This window comes from Pyrus communis, chromosome 13 (assembly GCF_963583255.1).
Source record: "Pyrus communis chromosome 13, drPyrComm1.1, whole genome shotgun sequence".
NCBI classification, from domain to species: domain Eukaryota; kingdom Viridiplantae; phylum Streptophyta; class Magnoliopsida; order Rosales; family Rosaceae; genus Pyrus; species Pyrus communis.
Genome location: NC_084815.1, coordinates 20,570,526 through 20,594,161, shown reverse-complemented (window position 1 = coordinate 20,594,161; position 23,636 = coordinate 20,570,526). Strand labels below are relative to the sequence as shown.

Genomic DNA, 23,636 nt, shown 5'->3' with positions numbered 1-23,636 from the left:
AAAGCCTTGGATGTATGGGCTCTCCCTCCCGCTCGACGCCAATATTTAAAGGCCCGCGAGGCCTCATCGCCCGCCGCTAAAAAAGAATCTTAGCCGTTGATCACCCACTTGGACGATCCAACGGTCACATATTGAATAAAATCGCACACGCAAAGTTCAGATCTGACGGCTTTGTCTTACCCTGTACATCGTATTGATTAATTAAACACCCCGCAGCCCAGAAGCCCATTAAAAAACGCAATTATTCAGAATGCAATCATAGCTCACTCTCGCGAGTAGAATAACAACTCACACTCGCCTTTCATTGGCTAAAAGTCTTCTAGAAATTCGGAAGCGGACACGTGGCAATATCTACGAGCGAGTAGTGATGTAATTATGTAGAGTTGTGAGCATTGTTTTGGAGAAAATAGGAAAGTTACAGACGGTGTCGACCACGTGTGGTATTTTGACTTTTTACCGCCGGATGACGTGGTAGATTCGGACTTCCAGCTAAGCGTTTCTAGATCACTGCGGTGGATGCAACAGTTAAGTTCGGCAACGTCTAGGAGTTGGGCCCGAATTGGATTTGGATGCAGCTCTCAATAGACTTGTGTTAAATGGGCTAATAATGGGTTAAATCTATTTTACAAACCAAATAGGATTTTTTGTGTTTTGTTATAAGCAATGTTTAAAATATCGATACAGGTGGAAATATCGTTACGAAAATTTATAGAAATATCAATAGATATATTGAAATAGGATGTTTTTGACGAATATTATGAAATTTTTCAATGGGGTGGGTATCAGCTCATTCAGATTTGGTCGAAATCAAAGAAAATTTTCTACAAGAAATTCAAAAGTTCAAAATCTGCAATAGATTCCTGCAAAATTTTTGTACTGAATCGGTAGCTATCATCAATATTAATTTATTTTCCTATATCTCACCGATATAGCTCCTTGATTTTACGAATTTTTTTATGGAAATAATCAATATCGATAATTTTGTGGATATTTTAAACACTGATTATAAGTGATATTGAGAGGTGGGCAATGGAATGCAAAACTTTGCATAGATGGATGAATTGATGTAAAGATTACAAATAAACCAAATTTTTTTTTTCTTACTAATTCGTTACTTGTCATGTAATTATAACTGATTCTAATAATTGAGGTAACAAGTACGTATTAATTGCCACAAAATGAGGTCAAGCTCAGTTAATATGTGTCAACGATCATTAGGCTTGTTGACGATAAGCTTACATATTGTTACAGAAGATATTGAGTTCAAATTTCATGTATGAAATTAATTGGATAAAAATATAAACACTCATTGGGAACGTGCTCTGCGTGTTTGGGTTGCCCACATTACAATTCATAACTTTCAACCCCGCAACTACTTTGGGCTCCTTGAAACTGAATGAATAATTTGGGCCGGGCCTTCTAGGGTGCATAGCAAGATGGTGCATATCTTTATGGGCTTGGCCTTCTTGGGTGCACAGGAAGATGGTGCATACCTTTATGGGCTTTGCTCTGACAGTGTTTAATGGATCCATCAAACCTAGTTTTTCAAATTTCTCTAAATTAATACTCCTTTTTATCCAATTTCATTAAAAAAAGAAAAGTTTTGAAGAGTTTTCAACAACAAAAAAAAAAAAAAAAAAAAAACTAAGGTCCATGTCGCCTTCTAACACTAGGTACTCATTTCTAATTTATATATCTATATTAATTAATTAAATCCTCTTTATCAATTAAAAGAGGGTGAAAATACTAGTCTTCTATCATAAAGAGAATTTCAGGCGGTTAAAGTAACTCTCTCCAACCTTTTCTATATATCCTTAGAAGTAGGGCCAAAAAAATGACGGGCAATAATCTAATTTTACAAGTCCAAATTTTACTCTTTTTTATTGAAGCTTCACTTACAGGTGATGTTAAAATACCTTCAATATTGAAAAAATAAAAATAAAAAAAATAAAAAACCCCAAAAACAAAAACCTTCCACTCCCCCCATATTCTCTCTCTCCCCCTCTCCTTCTCATTTTCTTAAAAAATGTGTAGGCAAATGCTAATATAACTAAATGAGAGGAGGGTCTGTCAACCTCTTTTCGAAAATACCAATCATATTTTCATTTTTTATTTTTTATACTTACCTACAATAAACCACATTTATATAAATCAAAAGTAAGACAGTAATTATATTGATTTAAACAATACTAGCCTCTTGTTACATGCGTTTTTTAATTTAAAATTTCAATTTATTTCAGTTTAAGATCTAATTACATATTCTTTAATAAAAATATTCAAAAACAAAGGAAGAATGATTACAAATTCTTTATTTCTAGTTTTGTTCCAGATTAACAGATGTATGAAAGTGTTCCTGAATTATGACTTTAGATACTAGACTGAGACAAAAAAGAAACTTCAAATGTTGAAAATAAAAAAACTTTAACCCTAAAACAGGTTTCCATTTTACTCACCAAGGTTTTGCCTTGGGATAAAAACTTTACTCGACAACAAAAGCTTTGCCTGTCAAACTCTAATTGTCAGGCAAAAACGTATGAAGAAACCAAAACGTTCACTTTTTTTGCTTAACGAATTATCATTCTCGGGCAAAATTTCATCGGACAAATAATAATTGGTAGTGGTGATCACAATATAGCATATGGTCAAAAAATACTCCAAGAGATCATAGTAATTTACACGTTTCTTCTGTAAAGGCTTGCAATGTTGCATTTATTAATAATTCGTTGAACAAATGATAATTTCTGGTGGTGATTACGATATAAAATATGGATGGTCATAAAATATTCCAAAGGATCATAGTTAATTTACACGTTTCTTCTGTTGACCCAAACGGATTCCGAGACCGCATCTCTTTCTAAGATTAGGTAAAACCAAGTCACCGTTCCTGCATACTTAGCATAGATAACATGGCCTTGACCCAAATACCAAAGCCTAGCTAGCATACGTGTTACTCTACTTTCAAACTTAAGCGAAAACCCAAATCATTTAGGTTATTGAGAATGTGGTTTACAAAATACTTTAGCTTTAGTTAATCAAATATTTAACTTTTGAAGTTTCTAGGACGGCAGTGATGTGCTGAAAGCTGATTGATATTGCGGCTGAAATCATGGCTGGTGGCCTACAGACTTACTAATTAGGGCAAAGCAAAAGCAGACGGTGATTCACTACTGTGCTTTTTGTGTTTTGTCCCCTTAAAGAATAAGGATGCGTTTGTTTGCACTCGTTAATCTTCACTAGACTAGATAAGATTAAATATTAGTTCAGTACCGTGTTTGTTACTCACACGGACTAGCTTTAATGGTACTAGCCGAGATACGTGTTGACTAAAGCCATCCCCAACAGAGGATTAGCCAGAAGGCTCGTTTTAGCCTTCTGACCCTCCAAGATTCTCCAAGATATTAATATTTTAATTAACAGTAAATGGCCATATTTGCATCTGTCTCCAACCGAGGGCCAGAGGGCCAGAGGGCTCGTTTTAACCGTGCCACAAAAAATCGTCTCCAACCGAAGGTCAAATGATTATAGAGTTAAACATAATTTATTATTTAAATTTAAAAACTACAACACCTTAAATTCAAATCTAATAACTTAAATTTAAAAACTATAACGATAATTGATCCAAAAAAATTAGAATTCAAATTTAATGAATGATTTATGTATTTATAAGAAAAAAAATTAGAATTTTTAAGAATTAAAAAAAAAAGAATTGGCCCAAAAAACCAAAAAAAAAAAAATATTTGAATACAACGGCTAGTTAACTAGTCGTTGTATTCAAATTTTTTTTTAAGCAATCCTGTCAGTTATAATCGACTGAAAAACTATATTTTTTGGTCAGTTCTAGGTTGGCTGGTTGGCTAGCTGCAATATAAATATATTCCTATCGGTTATAATCGACAGGAAAACTATATTTTCTGGTCAGTTCTGGGCTGGCTGGTTGGCTGGCTACAACCAGCCCTCTTCGATTTCGTGGGATCTCTCAGATTCCACAACTCTCTGACCTAACCCTTAGTTGGAGATGATTTTCGAACTATTTTCAACCGTCTGATCCTCTGGACCCTTCGTTGGAAATGGCCTCACTAGAAGTTCTTAGCGAGACCCCTGCAAAACCACCGAGATTGCCAAGACCTTTGTCTTCTTGCGTCTGTTCCTGCACTTCTCATCCTCTCTCTCCCTTCCTCTATCTCTTTGCACTGACAACCCCGACTTGGATCGATGTCGGCACCACCCACTCCTCTTTGCCGAGGTGACAGAACACTCCTTGGGTGGTGGATCAATCAGAAAATGGAGAGTTTATTTGATTATTGCGATCGATTGAGGGCTGGGGTCGCCGACCGCGGCCCGAACGATGGGACCTTCGAAGGCTGGGTTTGAAGACTGAGTTCGAAGACCGACGGCTGCACGAAGGTGACGAAGATGGATGTGTAGCACCATCAATTGGATTTGTTGATTTGTGGTTGTGGCGACTGTGTCGTCCAATTTGGGGCGCAATACAATTTTTGGGCTCGCATTTCAGAACCTCAGATAGCGATGGACAAAATGATTACAATACAAATTTTCACCCTTTTTTTTTATTTTTTTTATTGGGTGGCTTTGTGAGAAATTTATTATTATGTTTTAATTCTGAAAAATTGTTTGGTTTTGGTTTGAATTGGGCAGGTAGAGAAAAGTGGATTTAGTTAATTTCAATTTTCCTTCTATATTGAATCTAGGTTGGTTAGTTTATGATGTCGTATTATCGAATTCATTTGTTGTGATTGTTTAAATAGGTTTATTTTTTATCAATTTTTATTATCTTGCTTTTTAGTCTGATATTGCACAGTTTAGTCTAGTTTAAGCAAATTCAGTTTAATTCCTACAATCTAAAACAATGTGCAACAAATGCTTCCTTAGGATTTCTTGGACATCAATGTAAGCAGCCTGTCTATTCATGGTAAGCAACTTTTGGAGCACTTGTCCTTTTCGTTTGTTTATATTTCTTCTTCTGGTCGAGCTTTCAGTCAAAGGAAAAAAACATGGGGCACGTCCATTTGCATTAAGATTATCGTAATCCTTCTTATATTATATCAATATAATCTATATATATATAGAAATGCTTTGTCTCTATGACCGTGGTAGGAATTGGCTTTCAACTTATAGAAATGCTTTGTCATACAGGAGGATCTAGAGTTGTAGATTTTATGAATTAGGAAAAGTTATATACGTGACGTTTATCTTTACACGTGTGTTTTTAATCTACATATTATAATAGAGGTGACGATACAGTTGATATTTTTCAAGGCCTATGCTCAATACAATTTTGATAAACATATACTTGTATTATAATAATTGGTGATTGAGAATACACATGACAGTGTAACAGTAACAGCGAAAATTTTCTTTAAGGATTAAATTATATATTTTAACACAAATGCATTAAATCTGTTGATAGGTATGGGTTTATATTTAATTATGGCAACAAATCTACTGGGTTGCGTGATAAATAGATCAAAAGCAGATACAAATTCAGGACCAGCCTAATTAAATGTCCGCTAAATGATTAAACTAATTGGGTGCGTTTGCTTGCAAAGTCGTTGGGTGCCGTGGAATTGAACTGTGCCATTGTAGATAATGGACAAATATATATTGGTATGAATTTTATAGAAAAATGTACTGCTCATGCCCCATCTTTGTCAATATGTGTTGTCTCATGTATGTATGCTTTTGTGAAGAAAATGATTAGAGACACTGATCATACAGCTTACTGTATATTAATTACAAGATTACATAGATGAAGAAGTTCCAATAGTAATGAGTTAGAACTATAGATTTCAGGTCCATATTCTATACGGCACGTCTTGAGTTAAATTTTCTAGCTATGGTAAATCATAAGATGGTGGCCAAGAGGAGGACTTAAATGCCTCTGTGAGCTTTGCTAGCTCCGAAAAGCTAAACTGACGTAGCGAAACCACCTGCTAGTTCTTTTTTTTAAAAGAAAAAAAAAATTCAGCTGGTAATAAACTAGATATTAAGGTGTAGGGGTTTATTAGCATAGAGTACCGTTAATGCCAACGTTTTATCTGGAAGCCAATCGTTAACAAAGGTCACCACCATACGACGTGTTGATGGTTGAGTTTAATTCAACTCGTTATACAAATCTTAAAAATTAAATTCATTAAAAACATATAATGTGGTGATAAATCTTACCACCGTTGTGAGCAATCTGTTCCATAATTGCATAACAAAGTTGGTATGTATAATGTATATATGTACATTTCTCGATACTTGACAGAAGTTGTAATCACTTTAGTTGAAAGATATGCCACGAAATGAATCTAGTCGATCGATCATTCTCGATTGTCTCTCAATAACCACGATCAGTAAGTAAACAATTAGTTAATTAAGCACATCTCAAAACATTATCTTGCTAGATCCCATTGCGTACTTGCACGTCTATACACAAAACTATATATATATATATGTCATTTTCATCCAACTATATATGATAGCTAAGCTGATATCGATATGCTTATTCAGCAGACAAATAAATAGTTTCGAACCACCAAGCCAATCGATTTGATCAAATATTTGTTTATTAATTAATGTTATTGTGGACGTGCATGTATAGTTGTTCCCCAGCACATGAGTCGTGACGCTGATTTATATATTTATATATTCATACCTACTTAAGAAATATTTTATATAATCATTCATAAATTAGGAAATATGTCACTGTTGCTCTCCTCAATTAATCAGTTTGCATGCAAGGTCCTGATATTTCTCTACAATCTATCTACAAGTCTTCCCATAAACGTGACATGTTTGGACCACGTACACTCAATTTCATATGAATTATTTTCAGAATATTCAACTATTTTGGCTTATTTTCCATTTTGTGCGTGTGTGTGTGTGGGTGTTATATTTACCTAAAATAATTAGTACATTCATGTAAATTTACTCAATAATTGTACGTATGTGATACATCAATCGTGACCGAGGCGGATGCACATTAGGACTTGGATGATCCCAAGACTATTTGGAGTTCAAAAAATATATATGTGAAATTATTCCGAGAACACTCCGAATGTTTTGTGCGTGCTTATTAAGTTAAGTGTTTTATGTAATACCTGCTAGACATATCTCGACAGGTTACGTGAACAACACTCAACAACAAGTGTTCAAAGAAATGTCTTAGTGGATAAATTTAATTTTTTTGCGTGCTTCGCCCTCTGTTTCTATTTAAAAAACTTGGACCTTTAAAACTGGGACCACTCAAGAGTCGAATCCTGAACCCACCACTAAGTCGCGATGTTTAAAAAATGGACCAATTCAACTAAAGAAGATATGGACAATCATCATAGACTGGTCCAGTGTGAGGATGAGTTTCAGACCTGTATTCCACATGGCACATCTTGGCTTCGATTCATGGCGATGTTGAATACACAATGGTGCCCAAGAGAACTCTTAAATGTCTCTGTGAGTTTTCTTAGCCCAACAAAATGAATTATTGTGATATAGCATAAAAATAAATAAATAAAATAAAATGGAACTAAAGAAGACGTGGACCACACTGAGCACATGCAGGGCCCCAATTTACTTTAATCGTCATCACCTTCTATAGGATAAGTTGCAGTCATAAACAATGAGAGCATCCACTAATATTTCATTGAAGACAGAGAAGTAGCCTAAATTATTCGGGACTAAAATATAAAACGTTATTTATAGGACATGGCATTCGAATTACATACCTCTTCTAATATTAAGAAGATAAAAAACTACTAAAGATAGATAGCTATATAGTCTCCCAAACGCTGTTTAACTAAGAGTCGTGACAAACGAACAAGATTGTTGAACACCCGAAAGTACTCGAAAACAACTCTTGCTATATCTTGTCTACTTTTCCACCACTCCATTCAAACATACTCACAATTTGGATAAGATAAATCAAGGACTTATAGGGAGCTTGACTCAGGATCAACAAGATAAATGTTGGCCATGCCGAAATTATTGAACGATTTGTCTCTAAGGCTCTTCACAATCAAATGACAAACCTGTAAGTTTAAGCAAAGCTTAGAAGGTTTAAGTAATTTTCAAGGGATTCAAGAAAAAGCCAAGTCTCTCCTACTAAACATTGGACATGTGGCATAATTACAAGCCTAATTTTGTGCTTATCGGCTAGTAGTAATAATTGACGTGAACTGGCCCTAACTCTATTGGGTTGGCTAGGTCGTTCGTTCAACGAGGAAGGGAATCTTGCTTTCCTAATAAACTAGCTTTTTAATTGTTAATTATATTGATCCGATGTTCAAATAAAGAAGTGGATCACACACTTTGCGAAGGATGGTGCGCACGCACGAGATAGCACATTGGTCTTCTAATTGTCTCACGTACCTTAGAGTGCAAAAGATCTAGGAGATAGCTTTTCACCTTCTTCCTATGTTTGATTCTAATATAAGTGGGGGTGAATCATGCCTCTTAACATTTGTCCCAATTAGAACAAGGTTGTGGGAAGAATGTGTCACAACTATAAAGTTAAAAAGCATCATGTTCTTGTCAAAATTAAGTAGTAAACGTTGCACGCATAAAAAATATGAGTGGCATATTTAGAATTTATGAAGTAAAGTAACAAGATATGAATAAACATAGGAACAACATTAACAAGATTATTTACATAACAATCCATACTAGTGCTAGCAATGGAAAGGTTATACTTAGATCAAATAGGAGAAAACAATAATGATGCTATGCATACCAATTACATGTTTTCTTGAAATCACTTTAATTTTGATGTTCATCTTATTGATATATATTATAACTTATCAAATATATACACCACTATGACATACATTTAAATGTGTCAAATAACAGTAAGGCCGGCTTGAGAATTGATGTATATTCGAATCATAAAAGCAATAGTCAATGATATGCTCATATTGGTGATGCTATTATTGCTATAATCAAGGAAGTAATCCAAATACACTTTTAAAAAGATTAGAAATGATCCGAATTATTGCTATAACCAAGGAAGTAGTCCAAATACACTTTTAAAAAGATTAGAAGTGGTCCGAACTGTATGCATTGATAGTTTATCTTCTTTTTTTCTTTTTGAAGCACCACATTCACAATAACTTTTATGCATTATTCATGTCTTATATTTCAATTTAACATGACTTAATTTATCATTTTCCATCAAATTAATGAGGTCATCTTTAGATTCTTTGCACCCAACGAAAATCTCAAGAGTGAAAATACACTTGTGGTTCATATTTGTTGCCATTGTTTGATTGGATTTGCGTCGTTTCAATCAATCACTATCAATCTATGACACATTCCAACCTTAGAAACTTACAAAATAACTGAAACCCCCATATTTCTCCTGAAAACAACATAAAGAATCAAGTTAAGCACTTGCGTTGGGCTACTTTTGATATTTTGTTTGTTTTAGGTTTAAAGGTAGATTGGGTTGCCTCTCGAAGGATCTCTGATTGGTTTAAATCAGAGTTTCAACGAAATAATTTCAGTATTGTTCATTTTTAATGAAAAATTACATTTAAAATTTTTTTATTATTATTTACTACAAATTTATTTGTCATTTTTTAATAAAACTAAATTTTTAGAACACTTTTAGTTAGTTTTCATTAAACCAAACCACAAGTACGTTATGATAAGACGCACCGCTCCAACTAGTCATGGTCACTTTCCAAATTTGTCTCACAAAATGCCAGGTATTTAAGTCAAATTACCTTTTATTTTCTCCAATCACCCTTCCTATCATCCAACCACGGAGACAAAACAATACAACAGAAAAAAATCCAACGTCCAAGATTTGATCACACATCCACATCGTCACTTGACCGTCCACCTGGCTGGTACTTTCAATGCCAATTGTAGAAACCCTAAATGCATGGGGCGTCGTGTCCACCTTCTCGAAGCCGCACTCAGTCACCAAAATTACTCTCTTTTGGCCTTTACACATCTCTCTCTCCCATTGGTTCTTCAACGTGGCCCACACAACTCTTACTAATAAAGTTATTTTTTAATGTGATCGGTATACGGAATAATACACCATTTGTTACTGTATAAATGATGAGATATGTATGTTAAATAGTTAATAACTTAAAAAATAAAATTTCTTGCCACTTACATAAAAACACGTGATATACCATCAGTATTCCGATCACAATGAAAAATTTCTTTACCAAATGGAGAGACTATCTACTTAAACTATTTTTATAGATCACAAGATGGGGCGACCGATAGTTGGATTCTTCTCTAAATCATTAAAGAAGGAACCCGATTATCATTCACCACATTATGTGATTTAGAATATAAGGTATGAAAACATAGTCTCTCAAGCACTTCCTACTTGATACTTACTATTCTACTTAAATTATAACTCATATATCATTAATTTATTGTCACTAAACCTTATCAACTTTGTATTTTCATCAACATTATAACACGAGTAATACATCTAGATGTGTCTTTACAAAAGAGTTAATTACAGATACACTTTATGAAGTTTCTCGAATTTTCACAAAACCTTCTCAAGTTCCAACGAAACACAAACACTATGGTTTGGTTTAAAACCCCATCCAAAAAAACCTTAATTGATAAATTTATGTAAAGGAAAAAAAAAATACCCCAAACAAAATCGATTTTTTCGGTTTACCGAGAATCATGAAAACTGAAAAGAAAAGTTCGGTATTCGGTTAACCGAGTTTTGTCTCGTTCACCGCCCAGCTTCTTAGTCCACTGCCCCATGACGCTAGCCATTTTAACTGATTTGTCGTCGATTCCCATCTAAAGCAGGTGGTGTCCACGACCTTTCAATCAAATTCCCCAATTCGATTTTCAAAGCTAAAATCAAAATATCACCAGAACCCTAATTTTAGTCTAGTTTGGTACTGATGTGATTCTGGAAAAAAAAATAGCTATAAAAAAAGCTGGGAACTTTTTTATGTTTGGTAAATATTCAGCTTCAGCTTTTTTTAACAGTTTTGGATAAAAAAAAAAAACCAAAAACATAAAGCTGCAAAACCCAGCTTTGAAAAACCAGCTTTTTTTTTTACATTTGTTTTACATAAAAGTTTATTAAACACTATAATACTTTTTTTTTTCTTTTCAAAAGCACTTTTACAAAAAAGTTTACCAAACACTCTGCTTCTTTATTTCATAACTGCTTATTCTCACAGCACAACAGAAGCAATTTTTTTTTCTTCAAAATACAACAATACCAAATCAACCCTCAGTTATATGCATCTTATCTTGAATATTACAAAGAGAGCACACATATTCTGTTGATGGCGAGATGATAGGGGAGTTGATTGTGGGGAATGATGCTGGATAGGAGAAACATAAAGTGTCAAAGAGAGAGAGATAGAGAAGTTCGAGAGGGTTATCATTACATATAGATGAGATTTTACAAAAAAAAAGTAACAAAATTTGGTTGTATGAAATTACATTTATGTCTCATATTTCTTATTCATGTTATGTTTTAATTAGATGGTTAAACTGATAATTTTATAGAATTTTGGTTGACAATGAATGTTTTATTAATTAGTAGAGATAAATAAATAAAAACTTATGTATATTATTAACTTCGGTTTGGCATTACCAAACATACAACGATGAGGTCCCAATTCACCAAACTTTCAGGATGTTTTCGGTTTATGGTTACTGAATGGTTATCAGTTTTTTTTTTTTTGGGGTCGGTTTCAGTATGGTTCGGATGCGTTCCCTTTTTTGGTTTTTTTTTTTTTTTTTTCCAGCCTTACAAACACTTCCTGACGTTTCAAAATCTTTTCACAAACCGACTTACTATGGCAAAAAACCCTACCAGACGTGAAAAAATGGTGGAAATACCAAAAATAGAAACCCTTGACCCAAAAAAAAAAAAAAAAAAAGAAACCCCTAATGTGCCAAGCATCTAAGAATTAGTAGTTACTTTTTTTTTTTCTTCTTTCCCTTCTTGTGTTAAAATCAACAGTGTTTTCTCAATAAAAAAAAATCAAAAGCAAGGATAAAACACACAATCGCAAGAAAATTGAAAATTCAATGGGCAAACAACGTGGTATGATTCTCTAGCTTTCTTCTAATTTTCTCTTTTCCTCTTATGCTTGTGAGCTTTGAAAAATTGAATTCTTCTTTTCTTCTTTTTTACGCCAACTCAGAAGGGTCGCGCCCGTTGGTCTCCTGGCGTGGAAGGACTGGCGAATGGACTCAGCCGTGATCACTGTCGTAGTTGAAGATTCCGATGAAATCTTAATGACGGAATTTATAAAAGAAAAAGTGGCAAATTCAATTTCCTGTAATTGTTAGAAAAAAGAGAGACATGATTATTAATTTGATTTATTTCAATTATGAAGATTGAAATGAGTATGTTGGAAACGGAGAATAAAGATTCTCTACTCTTCTAATCTATTTACTTTTTCATGTTCTCTTATTTAAACGGTCACGGTTAAGTCACGTCAACATCTTATATTGATTTTTTTATAAAGATAATAAGACAAAAAATAATGTGTGAGAGGAATAAATAAAAAGAGATGAAAATATAAGGGTAGAAAATCTTCCACCGTTGGAAACGCCCTCCCTTCCTTTGTCCTCTCTTTCACATGCAGGAAAATCGGAACTAGCTGTTTAAAATAATGGATAAAACACAAAAGATAAATAGAAAGACATATGTCATAACAAGAACGAACCGCTGTATCTGTGAAGGGACAAAATTATGGGTTTTAGTTTGGAGAAACGATAGAATTTGTGAAACAATGCATAAACCCAGAAAAACAAATGAATATATATATATATATATATATATATATAAAATAGATTTTCCTTTTAAAATAATTTTTCAAATATACCATTGTGTTTGATCTTGTCTAATATGCTGAGTTGCCAAAGCATGACCTGTCTGCTTCATTCAGTATTGAGATTGTTGTTATTCTATTTCGTAGCACAATATTTTATAAAGAGAGCAGTAGAGAACATATTATTCCTAATTGGGATAGCTATGAGGGTACTTTTCATATTAAAATTATTTTATACTAATGTCAACGTCAGATTAATGAAATCTTAACGAGTTTGTGAAAAGATTTTGAAACATTAGGGTAATTTGTGTCACATTTGAAACAGAAGGTGTTTTGTAAAAACTAGAAAAATCTCAAAAGGTGTAGATGTAATTAATCCCTATAAGTACTATTATTTATCTCTTCAACTTGTATTATAACATGCGAAATATTATATTTTTTTAAATTATAAAATATAACCAAGGAAAGTGTAATACTCATTTCACTAGAATATTAGATTAATACTATCTTTTATTATTATTTCATTAGTATTGTTAGGTAGATTAAATTTATAAAAATTTGCAAGCTAAATGCGTGTCACTAATAAAAAATAAACACGTTAATCAACAAACAATAATAATCCAGTCATCAACTTCTATGTACAAAATTTTGTATGAGTAGTACTAGGAAGACTAAATTTGTAGGAATTTGTTAATTAAATGACATGGAAGTTGATGTTTGGATTATGACTTAAACATTGGTAACCTTTGACATTCTATTGGCGATTCATCATTTAGTTTGCAAATTTTGTCTATAAAATTAGTCTCTTAGTCTGCCTACCATTACTAATTTTGTCAACACATTTAATCTTTTTAAGTAAATAAAAATTTACAAACTAAATAATATGTCACCAATAAAAATAAGCATGGTAATTAACATTTAATTAAATAAAATTTTACTTAATTTACAAAGAATAATGATATTCATACCATGTTTTTGTATCACAATTTCATATTACTTTAGGTGACATCTGATGTGGACAACTACATCATTTAAATTAATCAGATTTTTAAATTTAGTTCATTATTTAATAAACTAATAATTAAGAAGAACTCGTTAATTAAATGAATATTATGGCATACAAGGACTATTTCTCCTTCATTTCCTTGGGTTTTGCTAATTTTTCAAATGATATGTCTGTTCACATCAGATATCATCTAAGATGAGGTAAAAATGTTACTCATTTACAAAACAATAAAGATATTCTTACCACAATTTTATATCATATTTATGTACTATCTTAGATGGCAGATGAGTTGGATAGCCACATCATCTAAATTAATTAGCATTTAATCAAAATATTAATCAATAATTAATAAAAAGATTGTTGATTAAATGATAATTGTGGTATACAAGGAGTCTCCATCTTCCACCTAAAATTATTTAAGTGTTTTAATTAATAAAAATATATGTTGATTAAATGATGATTGTAGTATAAGAGGAGTCTCCATCTTCCACCTAAAATTATTTAAGTGTTTTAATAAATGAAAAGATTGAAATTAAATGACGTAGTTTGTCCAACTCATCTGTTACTTAAGATGATAGAGAAATATAATATAAAATTATGGAAAGAATAACGTAACTTTGTCCTATCATTACCCTTACCCTTATTTCACTGACAAATTTGTCGTTCACGTGGCCCCGCCACACCGTAACGCCACGTCTCAGCTCCCATCCAATCACCTGCCCGTGCTGTTTGGGTAACTATTGACACACGTGTCTTCATCCATACGTGTCTACCTCCTCGCTGTTATAAATCCCACCACCTCCATTCTTCAGCAATCGGCGTTTGAGTGCAAGAAAATAAGAGAACCCTGACGCGTTAAAAAGAAAAACACTGGAGTTATAGCGAAACGAAGAGGAGAGAAGAGATATGGACGGGAGAGGCGGCTGTTGCATAGCGAGGTACGGATATGGTAGCGGCGGAGAATATGACATGTCGAAGGTGGACAGGATAATGTTGAAGTTCAGACCGATCGCGCCGAAGCCGGTCAACGGAGGAGGATCAACACCGGAGAAGGGTGACTTGTACGTTAAGAGTGGGAGGGGGAGAGGGAAAAGATCACGGTCTGTGAAGTCAGGGCGCAAAGCGGTAGTTGACCCAAAGGACAAAAATAAAAATAAGAGAAGGAGATCGTCGAAGGCGGAGGAGGAAAAGACGGTTGTGACGCTGCCTCTGTTGCCGGAGACTCCGGAACCAAAGGAGTCTTCTGAGGAGAGAGAAAGGAACTCCTGCTCGAGTTACTCATCCACCACGTGGATGAGTTTCGATAATAATAATTCTACTTCTACGACTTCTCCGACAAGTCGTATAAGTAAGGTGGTGGCGGCGAAGGTGGTTGGGAAGTCGTGCGTGACGGTGGACTGCGTGACGGATACGTGGGTGGAAGGGGAGGGGCTAGGGTGTACGGACGGGGAGAGGAGGATGAACCTGGAGAGGGACACGTGTCCAGGGTTTATTTCCGACGGGACGGGGAGGGTGGTGTGGACGAATGGGGCGTACCGGAGCATGGTTGGGCAAAGGGAGGGGGAGATGATGGTGTGGCTGGTGATGAACGAGAACGCAGCGAGGGCGGTGGGAGCGATGAGTAATTATACGGCGGCGTTCACGTGCAGGGTGAGGGTGCAGTACAGTGGGTGTGGTGGTGGGACGTCGGCAGGGGATTGGAGCTCGTTGACGCTGCCGTGTGACGTTTGGAGGATGTTGGGTGGTGGGTTTGCGTGGAGGCTGGATGTAAAGGCAGCTCTTTCTTTGGGTGGTTGTAGTAATTTTATCAGTGCCGTATGAGTAAGTGACAGAGAGATCAACTAATTAATTAAATTTTGCTTTGCGTTTTAATTAGTTACTTTCAATTAATAATTGTGAATATTTTGGGCACTTGACATTTTGAAATCCTTACTCTAAGCTCTCTGTGATCTGGGTGTTTTTTCGTTAAATCGAACATGTAGTGGGAAGCGAATTTGAATGTTCGAATATCATGTATCTTGTTCTGGATGCAATCAAAGAACATCATCTTGTGCACATTTGGTGTTGGATTTTGGTTTTGATTTCTGTTTACAGTTTATTAATTATGTTGTTGCACGTTACATGAATGGATTGTAAGGAAAGACTAATTAAGTTTGGACTAGGCGTTGGGTTTGATTTGGAGGGAGAGGGAAAGCGTTATGAGAATTCTTAGATGCTACTGGAAGTAACATTGTTGTCGTGTATAGTGTCTTGTTAAAAACTCGTATAAGAAATACCCGTGTTAAGAGATATGCAATTAACATGGGTGTTAAGAGATGTAAATACGAGGATGTGCCTCCGGTTACAATATAATCTCTCGTTTTGTCAAATAGAACATGTAGTTGGAAACAAATTTGAATGTTTGAGTCTCTTATATTTCTAGGTGCGGTTAAGAACTCTATTTTTATTTCCTTTGATTTTGATTTTCTAAGGGATGAAAATTTGAGTAGGTTTGGTTTGAGTTGAGAGGTATAGATTCTAACATACACGTAGATGGATTTTACGTGTATTAATTTCCTATTCTCTTAACACGATTACACGTGTTAAGAGATGTGAATATAAATGTTTTTAATTTGAGTAGGTTTGGTTTGAGTTGAGAGGTATAGATTCTAACATACACGTAGATAGATTTTACGTGTATTAATTTCCTATTCTCTTAACACACGATTAGTTACACGTGTTAAGAGATGTGAATATAAATGTTTTTAATTACACAGCGGAATATCTGTTGTCTCCTCATGTCTCAATCTGCTTCTTCTCTCATGACACAATGAAGAGATGTAAACACAAGGATGTGGTTTCACAGTGGAATCTCTCCTTACTCTTCGTATCTCATTCTTCTACTCTCTTGACACAATGATGAGATATAGATAAAAAGATGTTTATTGATCACTCAATAGAATATATCTTCTCTTATCTCAATTTATTTTTCTCTTGATACAATAAATACACATGTTAAACATAATGATGAGATATAAGTAAAAAGATGTTTATCGATCACTCAATAGAATCTCTCGTCTTCTCGTGTCTTAATTTGTTTCTTTTGTGACGTAATAAATACACGTGTTAAAAGATGTAGATATGAAATTGTTTCTGATTATGTTGTATAATTTCTCGTGTTGGCAAAACGATGTTATAGATTATACAGTAAAATCTCTCGTCTCCTCGTGTCTCAATCTCCCATATTCATAATAAGTACACGTGTTAAAAGACGTAGGGGTAAAGAATCTATCGTGGTTGTCATGTGTGTTGTAGAAAAAGCTGTTGCTTTAATCTGTTGAGGTTGGAGAGAGAGAGACAGGGAGGGAGGCGAGAGAGAGAGAAAGAGAAGTAGCATGTGGCTGGTTGCAATGACAGGTGGAGGGGATTGAGTTGTATGTATATGTGTTTACTTTGACAGATTTGAGCAAATCTTTGAATGATCTGTTGGAATTGAAAGTCGATCCGTTCATCCTCTCTCTTTCTTTATTGCACCACGTACCCTCCTCTCTTCTCTGCATGCAAACCCCACACAGGTGGAGGTGTCGTGTTGCACAAAGACATATAACTGTAGTGATTGGTCCAACACGAATATTTTATGAACCTTCGAGAGTCTTGCCCAATCGACCATGGGAGTCGTGTATAATCCAACACAACCGAAAATTCAGAAATCTTGAGGAAATTAAACTTTTTAGAATTTTTAAAAAGTAATTTTTTTTTATAAACTCTATGTTACTTCGTATTTTGCATAAGAATTATCGTTAAATTATGATGCGACAGAGATTTTATAAAAGTTTTACTTTTAAGAGTCTAGAAAGTACGAAGATCTCCTTAACATTTCTGATCTTTCGGTTGTGCTAGAATATGCCTCCCATTTTTAAAGAAAAACTTGTGTATAACCTAACTTACCACTAGACTTCATTGAGTGGCATTGCAATCTACTCAAAGCTCGCTACGTGACAAGTCTCAAATGTAATCTTTTATCATTTTTTATATTTAAAATTCTCCTAATTATTTTTTCCTACTAATTAATATATATCATGAATCAATCTAAAGTTTCCTTTTTTTATTGTTTTATTAACACTCAAGATATTGTCAAACACATGCCACATAAAAAATTATTATTAAATAACTTGTTTACTCTTGTGTGAATGACTATTTGAGCCCTATAAAAATTAAAAAAAATAATTAAAAATATGAATACACCTCAAGATCATTTTTTGAACGTATTCTAATGTTATTATTCTTCAGCCTTTCGTATGAGATAAAAGTTTTAGTAGCTTTAGAAGAGAGCCTTGTTTTTTGATTGGTGGACTGGTGGTGTGAAAGCATGCAAATTCTAAATACTCAACCATTCGATTATAAATTCCAGATGTAATTCTACATAGGGTTTGCTAATTCAATTTTTTTTTTGGCTAGATGGCTTCGCTAATTTATCATGCTCAGTGTGTTGAACAGCTCGTGTGTGTGTGTGTGTGTATATTCAGTCATTTGAATTTCTGTTAAAAAAAGTAAGGTTTGAAACTTTATAATGGCATCAAGAGTAAGAAGAAATGACAAAATTTAATCATCAACTTTCAGTTTGTAATTTGTAGACTTTGCAGTGTCAAGAAAAGCCATAATCTATAACTTCGTCCCTTTCAAGCTTGTTTAGTTTTCTGCAAAGTACGATGTTCATTTTCCTTGCAAATTTTTTTTGAAACAGAGGAATACAGAACGAAATTTAGTCCACGCACTTGGCTTTCAATTCTTTATGTTACACACTTTACTTTTCTTCTCATCTTTACAATTCTATTTCCTTTCAAAGCACTTTTATTTTAAGCACTCGTAATTTATTTTTTCGCAATTTAATTAAATTTAGTCTCTTTTACATGCGATTTCTTTTAATTTAACATTTTTCATCTTCACCTCAACCCATACATTTTATCAGTTGGTGGTTTGCTCAAACCTTGAATACGAGGTAGAGAAAGCACTCAAGCCTATAAGGGGTTCCTTGCTTGGCTGCACATCATTTGATTATATTCAAATCTAAGGTGCAAACACAGTCACATTCACATCTTTTCTAAGTTGACCAATCTAGGCCACATGGTAGCACACTCGCAAATCAAACAAAAAGTCTCTCTTCTTTCTTTTTTTTTTTCTTTTTTTTATATCCAGTTTTTCCTTTCAATTTGGCAAATGTTTGAAGTACTTCATCCTTGATTATGTGAACATAAGTTATTAAATCGTTTGCACTAAGCACTTCCTACAAGAACAAAAACTATATACAACATTTGGAAACTATGTAGATTGTAGATTGCTGAGGACGTGATCCTGCAGGCTCCATATCAGTGTGATAGTCACTCCGAAAAAATTACTCATCCATTTTCACAGAAGTACTTTTGGATTGCATGAAGTCAACACAGATATATTAGATCTTATACTTCCAATGATTTCCCATTAATAACACAATTCCAATGGTCCATTAAGTCACTCATCATAAATCGATAAAATGATCAATTCCAGTTATTGGAGAACAATTTTTATTAATTTGGCCTAGTAAACATAGAAAAGTAGATGATGAAGATGTGAATGTAATCAGAGCCTCGTTAATCCCTTTGGGTAGTGTAGCACAATGCGATTGTAGGCATCCAGAGTGAGAAAATCATCAAGTATTTGAGCAGTGCATTGCCTGGTGAAAATCCTGCGAACCTCCTTATACATTCCCTTCTTAAACTTCTCCTTCCCAACCTCTCTCTCAATCCTCTCCATTTCTTCCTCCACCCCTCTTCCAAACAGCTCCTTCTCAACCCTCACTCCGATCCCGTCTCTGTCCGACTCCACCCCATACTTGATCCACTGCCAGCTTATTTCCGCCGTGGCAGCATCCTCCATGAGGTTGTAGAGTGGCACTGAGCCCGTCCCGGTGAGCCATGCTGTCACGTACTGGATCCCTACCCGGGTGTTGAGCCAGAGACCTTCTAGGGTTCGGACTCCCCGAGGCCTCTGGAGGAGGTCTTATTCTAATATGGTGGATTCATCTTCTCTTCTCATGGATTGATTTGATTAGGGTTGTTGGGTGGCATGTTGTTTGTGAAGATATCGATGCAGGCTGGGATTAACCCTAGGTGAGCTGCCCATGTTCCATCATGTCCTGCTTTTACATCTCCAATGCTGCTTCATTTGCTTTTGGATCATCTCTGATTGGAATCTGAGCTGCCTGCTCAATTCAAAAATTGGATAAATGAAATTCATTTCATATTTATCATCTCTAATTAACAAGTTCTCAATCTCCCAAGTTCTTTATACCCATGTTTTACATGAATATGCAAGAAAAATCCCTATTTTCTTCATGAAGTTTGGCATATGTAGATGTTGGCGTATTTACGTTGGTTAGAGCCGAGATGCGCCTCCATCTCCACAAACCCAACAAGGCGCCCTCCCCACCCGCGCCCATGCAGTTTTAATGAGAATCGCTTGTGTGAAAAAAGAAGTTTCCCGTGGTTAGGTGTCAGCCATCTCTTTACACACAAGTTCGAATATCTTACTAGAAACCAAGTTTTTCCTGAGATGGTTTAGGCGTTAGTCATGGCAGTGTGATCCATTTCTTTACACCCAAATTCGAATCCCTGCTCATACCAATTTTTAATGAGTTTTGGAGTTAGGTTTAATTGAAAAAGGCGAAGGCTCTGATAAGACTTCGATAGCCATGTTGCTTGGGATTGATCATATTTTATTTTCTTTTGACAAATGATAGCCATAGTAGGTTTACTTCGATGAACTACCTATACCATTGGTTATGAACGTTTAATTCGAAAGTTGAAAGGGGGAGACACCAAACGGGCAAATAAGTTGTACAAATAACATGTTTTGTGCACTTTTTTGTCTCTTTAGCGTCCATGTAGTTTTCTATGTTTGATTAAAAATAGGAGAACGCTCTAATCTACTGCTGTTAACTGGAGAACACTCTAATTGAACAGTAACAGTGGTAGATTAGAACATTTCCCTTCAAAATATATAACCACTGTTTGTACATATTTTCGAACAGATTTCCCATAAGAATCCTACAATATGCAGATTAATCAGACACCTAGTTTGTCATAAATATAGCAGAAAACAAAGAACTTCGTCCAATATGCGTGTATGTGGTGCACAAAATTTGTAAATGGCTGCAAACTAGACATGTGACAGAAATGCTCATAGTTATAGGCACATTAACAAATAATGAAGAAGAGTTGCATACCCATGCTGCCCATGGCATGCACGCCGCGCCTATGGCAAGTCCGGATGAGGAGGTCAGAGTAGCTCCTCATGAAATGTTGTCATGCCAACCAGAACACGGTCTGGCAAGAGGCGGTCGGAGTGAGCCTGGAAGGTTTTGACATTAGCTGAAAATGTAATCCCATCTTCCACAGTTCAAGCCAACAGAGTGGTCCCTCAGCTCATAGAGGATCTCATCCATTTGAAACACAGCTGGAAGTGTTTCAATCAGCACAGTTGCCCTGATGCTTCCTCTCTCTATCCCTGCCATCTTCTCTGCCCTCTCAAACACACAGTTCCATATCTTAGCTTCCCTGCAAAACTTATGCAGCTTCTGTCACACTACTATATCATTTGGTCACAATACTAAATCATCCGGCTAATATTCATGCAACTTTTGAATAAAATAAAAATTCCCTGATTCTCATTATGAAGTTTTCTTATAGAAGTTGAGGTTTTAGGCAAAGCTGTACTGTGGAGAGAAACTTATCTACAACAACTGTGAGAAAATCTTATGTTAATCACATACTGCTATGGCCTCGTTTGACAGTTTGGACTGTACTGACTATTTCTGTCGGATAGAATAAATAGCCACCTCATAGTACTGACTAAATTAGTCGGGCGTTTGGTGCAGTATCGGACTAATGACCGTATTATTTATACTGTGTTTGGTATTATACCGGATAGGAGGAATCAAACTTAAAATAAAATTAAAAGAAAACTAAAATCATCTCTTTGGTTCCCAAATCTCTCCGCTGCACCCCCAAACTCCCTCCCTCTCTCTCCCTTCTTCTTCTTCCCCAACTGCAGAAGAATCCCAAATAATTGTTCCCCAGATCTCTCTACCGCACCCCCCAAATGCCCTCCCTGTCTCTCCCTTCTACTTCTTCCCCGATTGCAGAAGAATCCCAAATAAATTCAAACAGCCAGTTGCAGAAGAATCCCAAATTGAAATCATCTCTCTGCCGCACCATGTTTCTTTGCAAGACCCAGTTGTAGAGGAGGATGACAAGTAGGCAATGAGGAAGGCCACAAGGAAAAGATGACTAGGAAGGCGACGAGGACTAGGAGAGCAGAGATGGCGAGAGAAAGTGACGACGAGAGAAGGCAACGGGGAGGACGGCGATGGTGAGAGAAGGTGACGGGAAGGACGATGACGCCGAGAGAAGGCGAGAGAGAGGAGAACAAAATCGACTAATAATTCGAGCCTTTTGGTTGGTTTTATTAAGCAGGCATATACTGTGTTAAATAAGCAGACCGGTTAAATTAATCCGGCGCTTGTTTAGTACAAGTGAACGCCAAACACCCGAGTCCGTATAACTAGTTCTATCCAATCCTTTATCCGATCTGCCAAACAGGGCCTATATGTTTTAACTTTTCACATATAGCAACGGCTTCTGGCTTGAGATATCGTAACAGTAACATTTTCATTACAGAAACTCCTTTTTCTTCCCAACACACAGCAAAATATGGAATTTACATCACCAATGTTCAAATTGCGTCATGTGCCATGAAATTCTAATATGAAATAACATAAATTTTGGCATACGAATTACATTCTTCTGGCGCAAAAATGATTGATCGAAGCATCTTTAACATGTTTGAACAAATTAATAAGTTATATAATTAGTAATTACTTACCTTGAATTCTCCATTTTAGGGAGATAGAAGAAAGTCCTAACCCAGCACCATGGGTTTGCCTGAATGCATGAGCTATACTGACCATGAAAACTTTGGCTCCAGAATTGAGAGCATTGATGATCATCTTCCTCTCAATAGGCCCCGTAATCTCCACCTTCCGATCCGCCACCGCTTCCGGTACCGCTCATAATCCTAGTTCGCCTTCTGGCCTAATAAACTTGGTAATCGGATCAAACCTCGGCAAAGACCCCTCATTGTACCTCATCTGAGCCTTCTTCCTACACTTCAACGCATACTTGATTTGGTTCCTAAACTCGTTCTGCAACTCCACCAGAGACTGCAAAGCATTTTTGGTCAGAATCTTAGCAAACTCTCCATCATACCGTCCCCAAATTTCGACCCTGGAAGGAACATCATATCCTTCGTCACCACGACCGCTCCTCGTGGTGGCTTGTTCAGTTTAGCCACGTGTGCGAGCTCCAATCACTTTTTTTCTTTAGCTAGCAAAAACTATGATATGATTGTAAGGGGAGTAGTGTAGATATACAGAGGCGTGATCGAAAAGTGGATGAGCATTATCATAATGGGGCGGTGCATGGCGTTACGTGCGTAAGGTAAGTAGGTGGTGATTCAAGTTGTGCATGGAAGTGGAGAAGAATAAGGAGAAGCAGTTTCTTTGAAGTTTGTGCCTGCCTTGGGGATGGAGTCAATTAGGCTACTGAGGATTGGTGGTCTTTGCGACCGTGCTAAAGGGTCATTAGATTTGGATCTTTACTACGAAAAACTTTTCCAGATTCCTGGCACTCCACGTTGTATATGTACTGAGCCAATAAAAACAAAACACGTGGCTTTCATGTTTTGAAGTTTAGTTGCTACGGGCGAGAACATGCAATTGAACCAATAGCTGAGGACAATTTCATCATAACACCAAAAACTTGGACAAATAGTTC

General features: G+C 35.6%; 1 protein-coding gene and 1 pseudogene across 1 annotated transcript; one reads left to right on the top strand and one right to left on the bottom strand.

Annotated features, from left to right (window-relative positions):
• Positions 1-14,610: 14,610 nt before the first annotated feature.
• On the top strand, positions 14,611-15,843 carry LOC137713715 (uncharacterized). Its single transcript, XM_068453057.1, has one exon. The coding sequence runs from the start codon at positions 14,695-14,697 to the stop codon at positions 15,607-15,609; it is 915 nt and encodes a 304-aa protein (XP_068309158.1). The 5' UTR covers positions 14,611-14,694; the 3' UTR covers positions 15,610-15,843.
• A 3,406-nt stretch (positions 15,844-19,249) lies between these two features.
• LOC137712331 (malate synthase, glyoxysomal-like) lies at positions 19,250-22,700 on the bottom strand (annotated as a pseudogene).
• Positions 22,701-23,636: the final 936 nt, after the last annotated feature.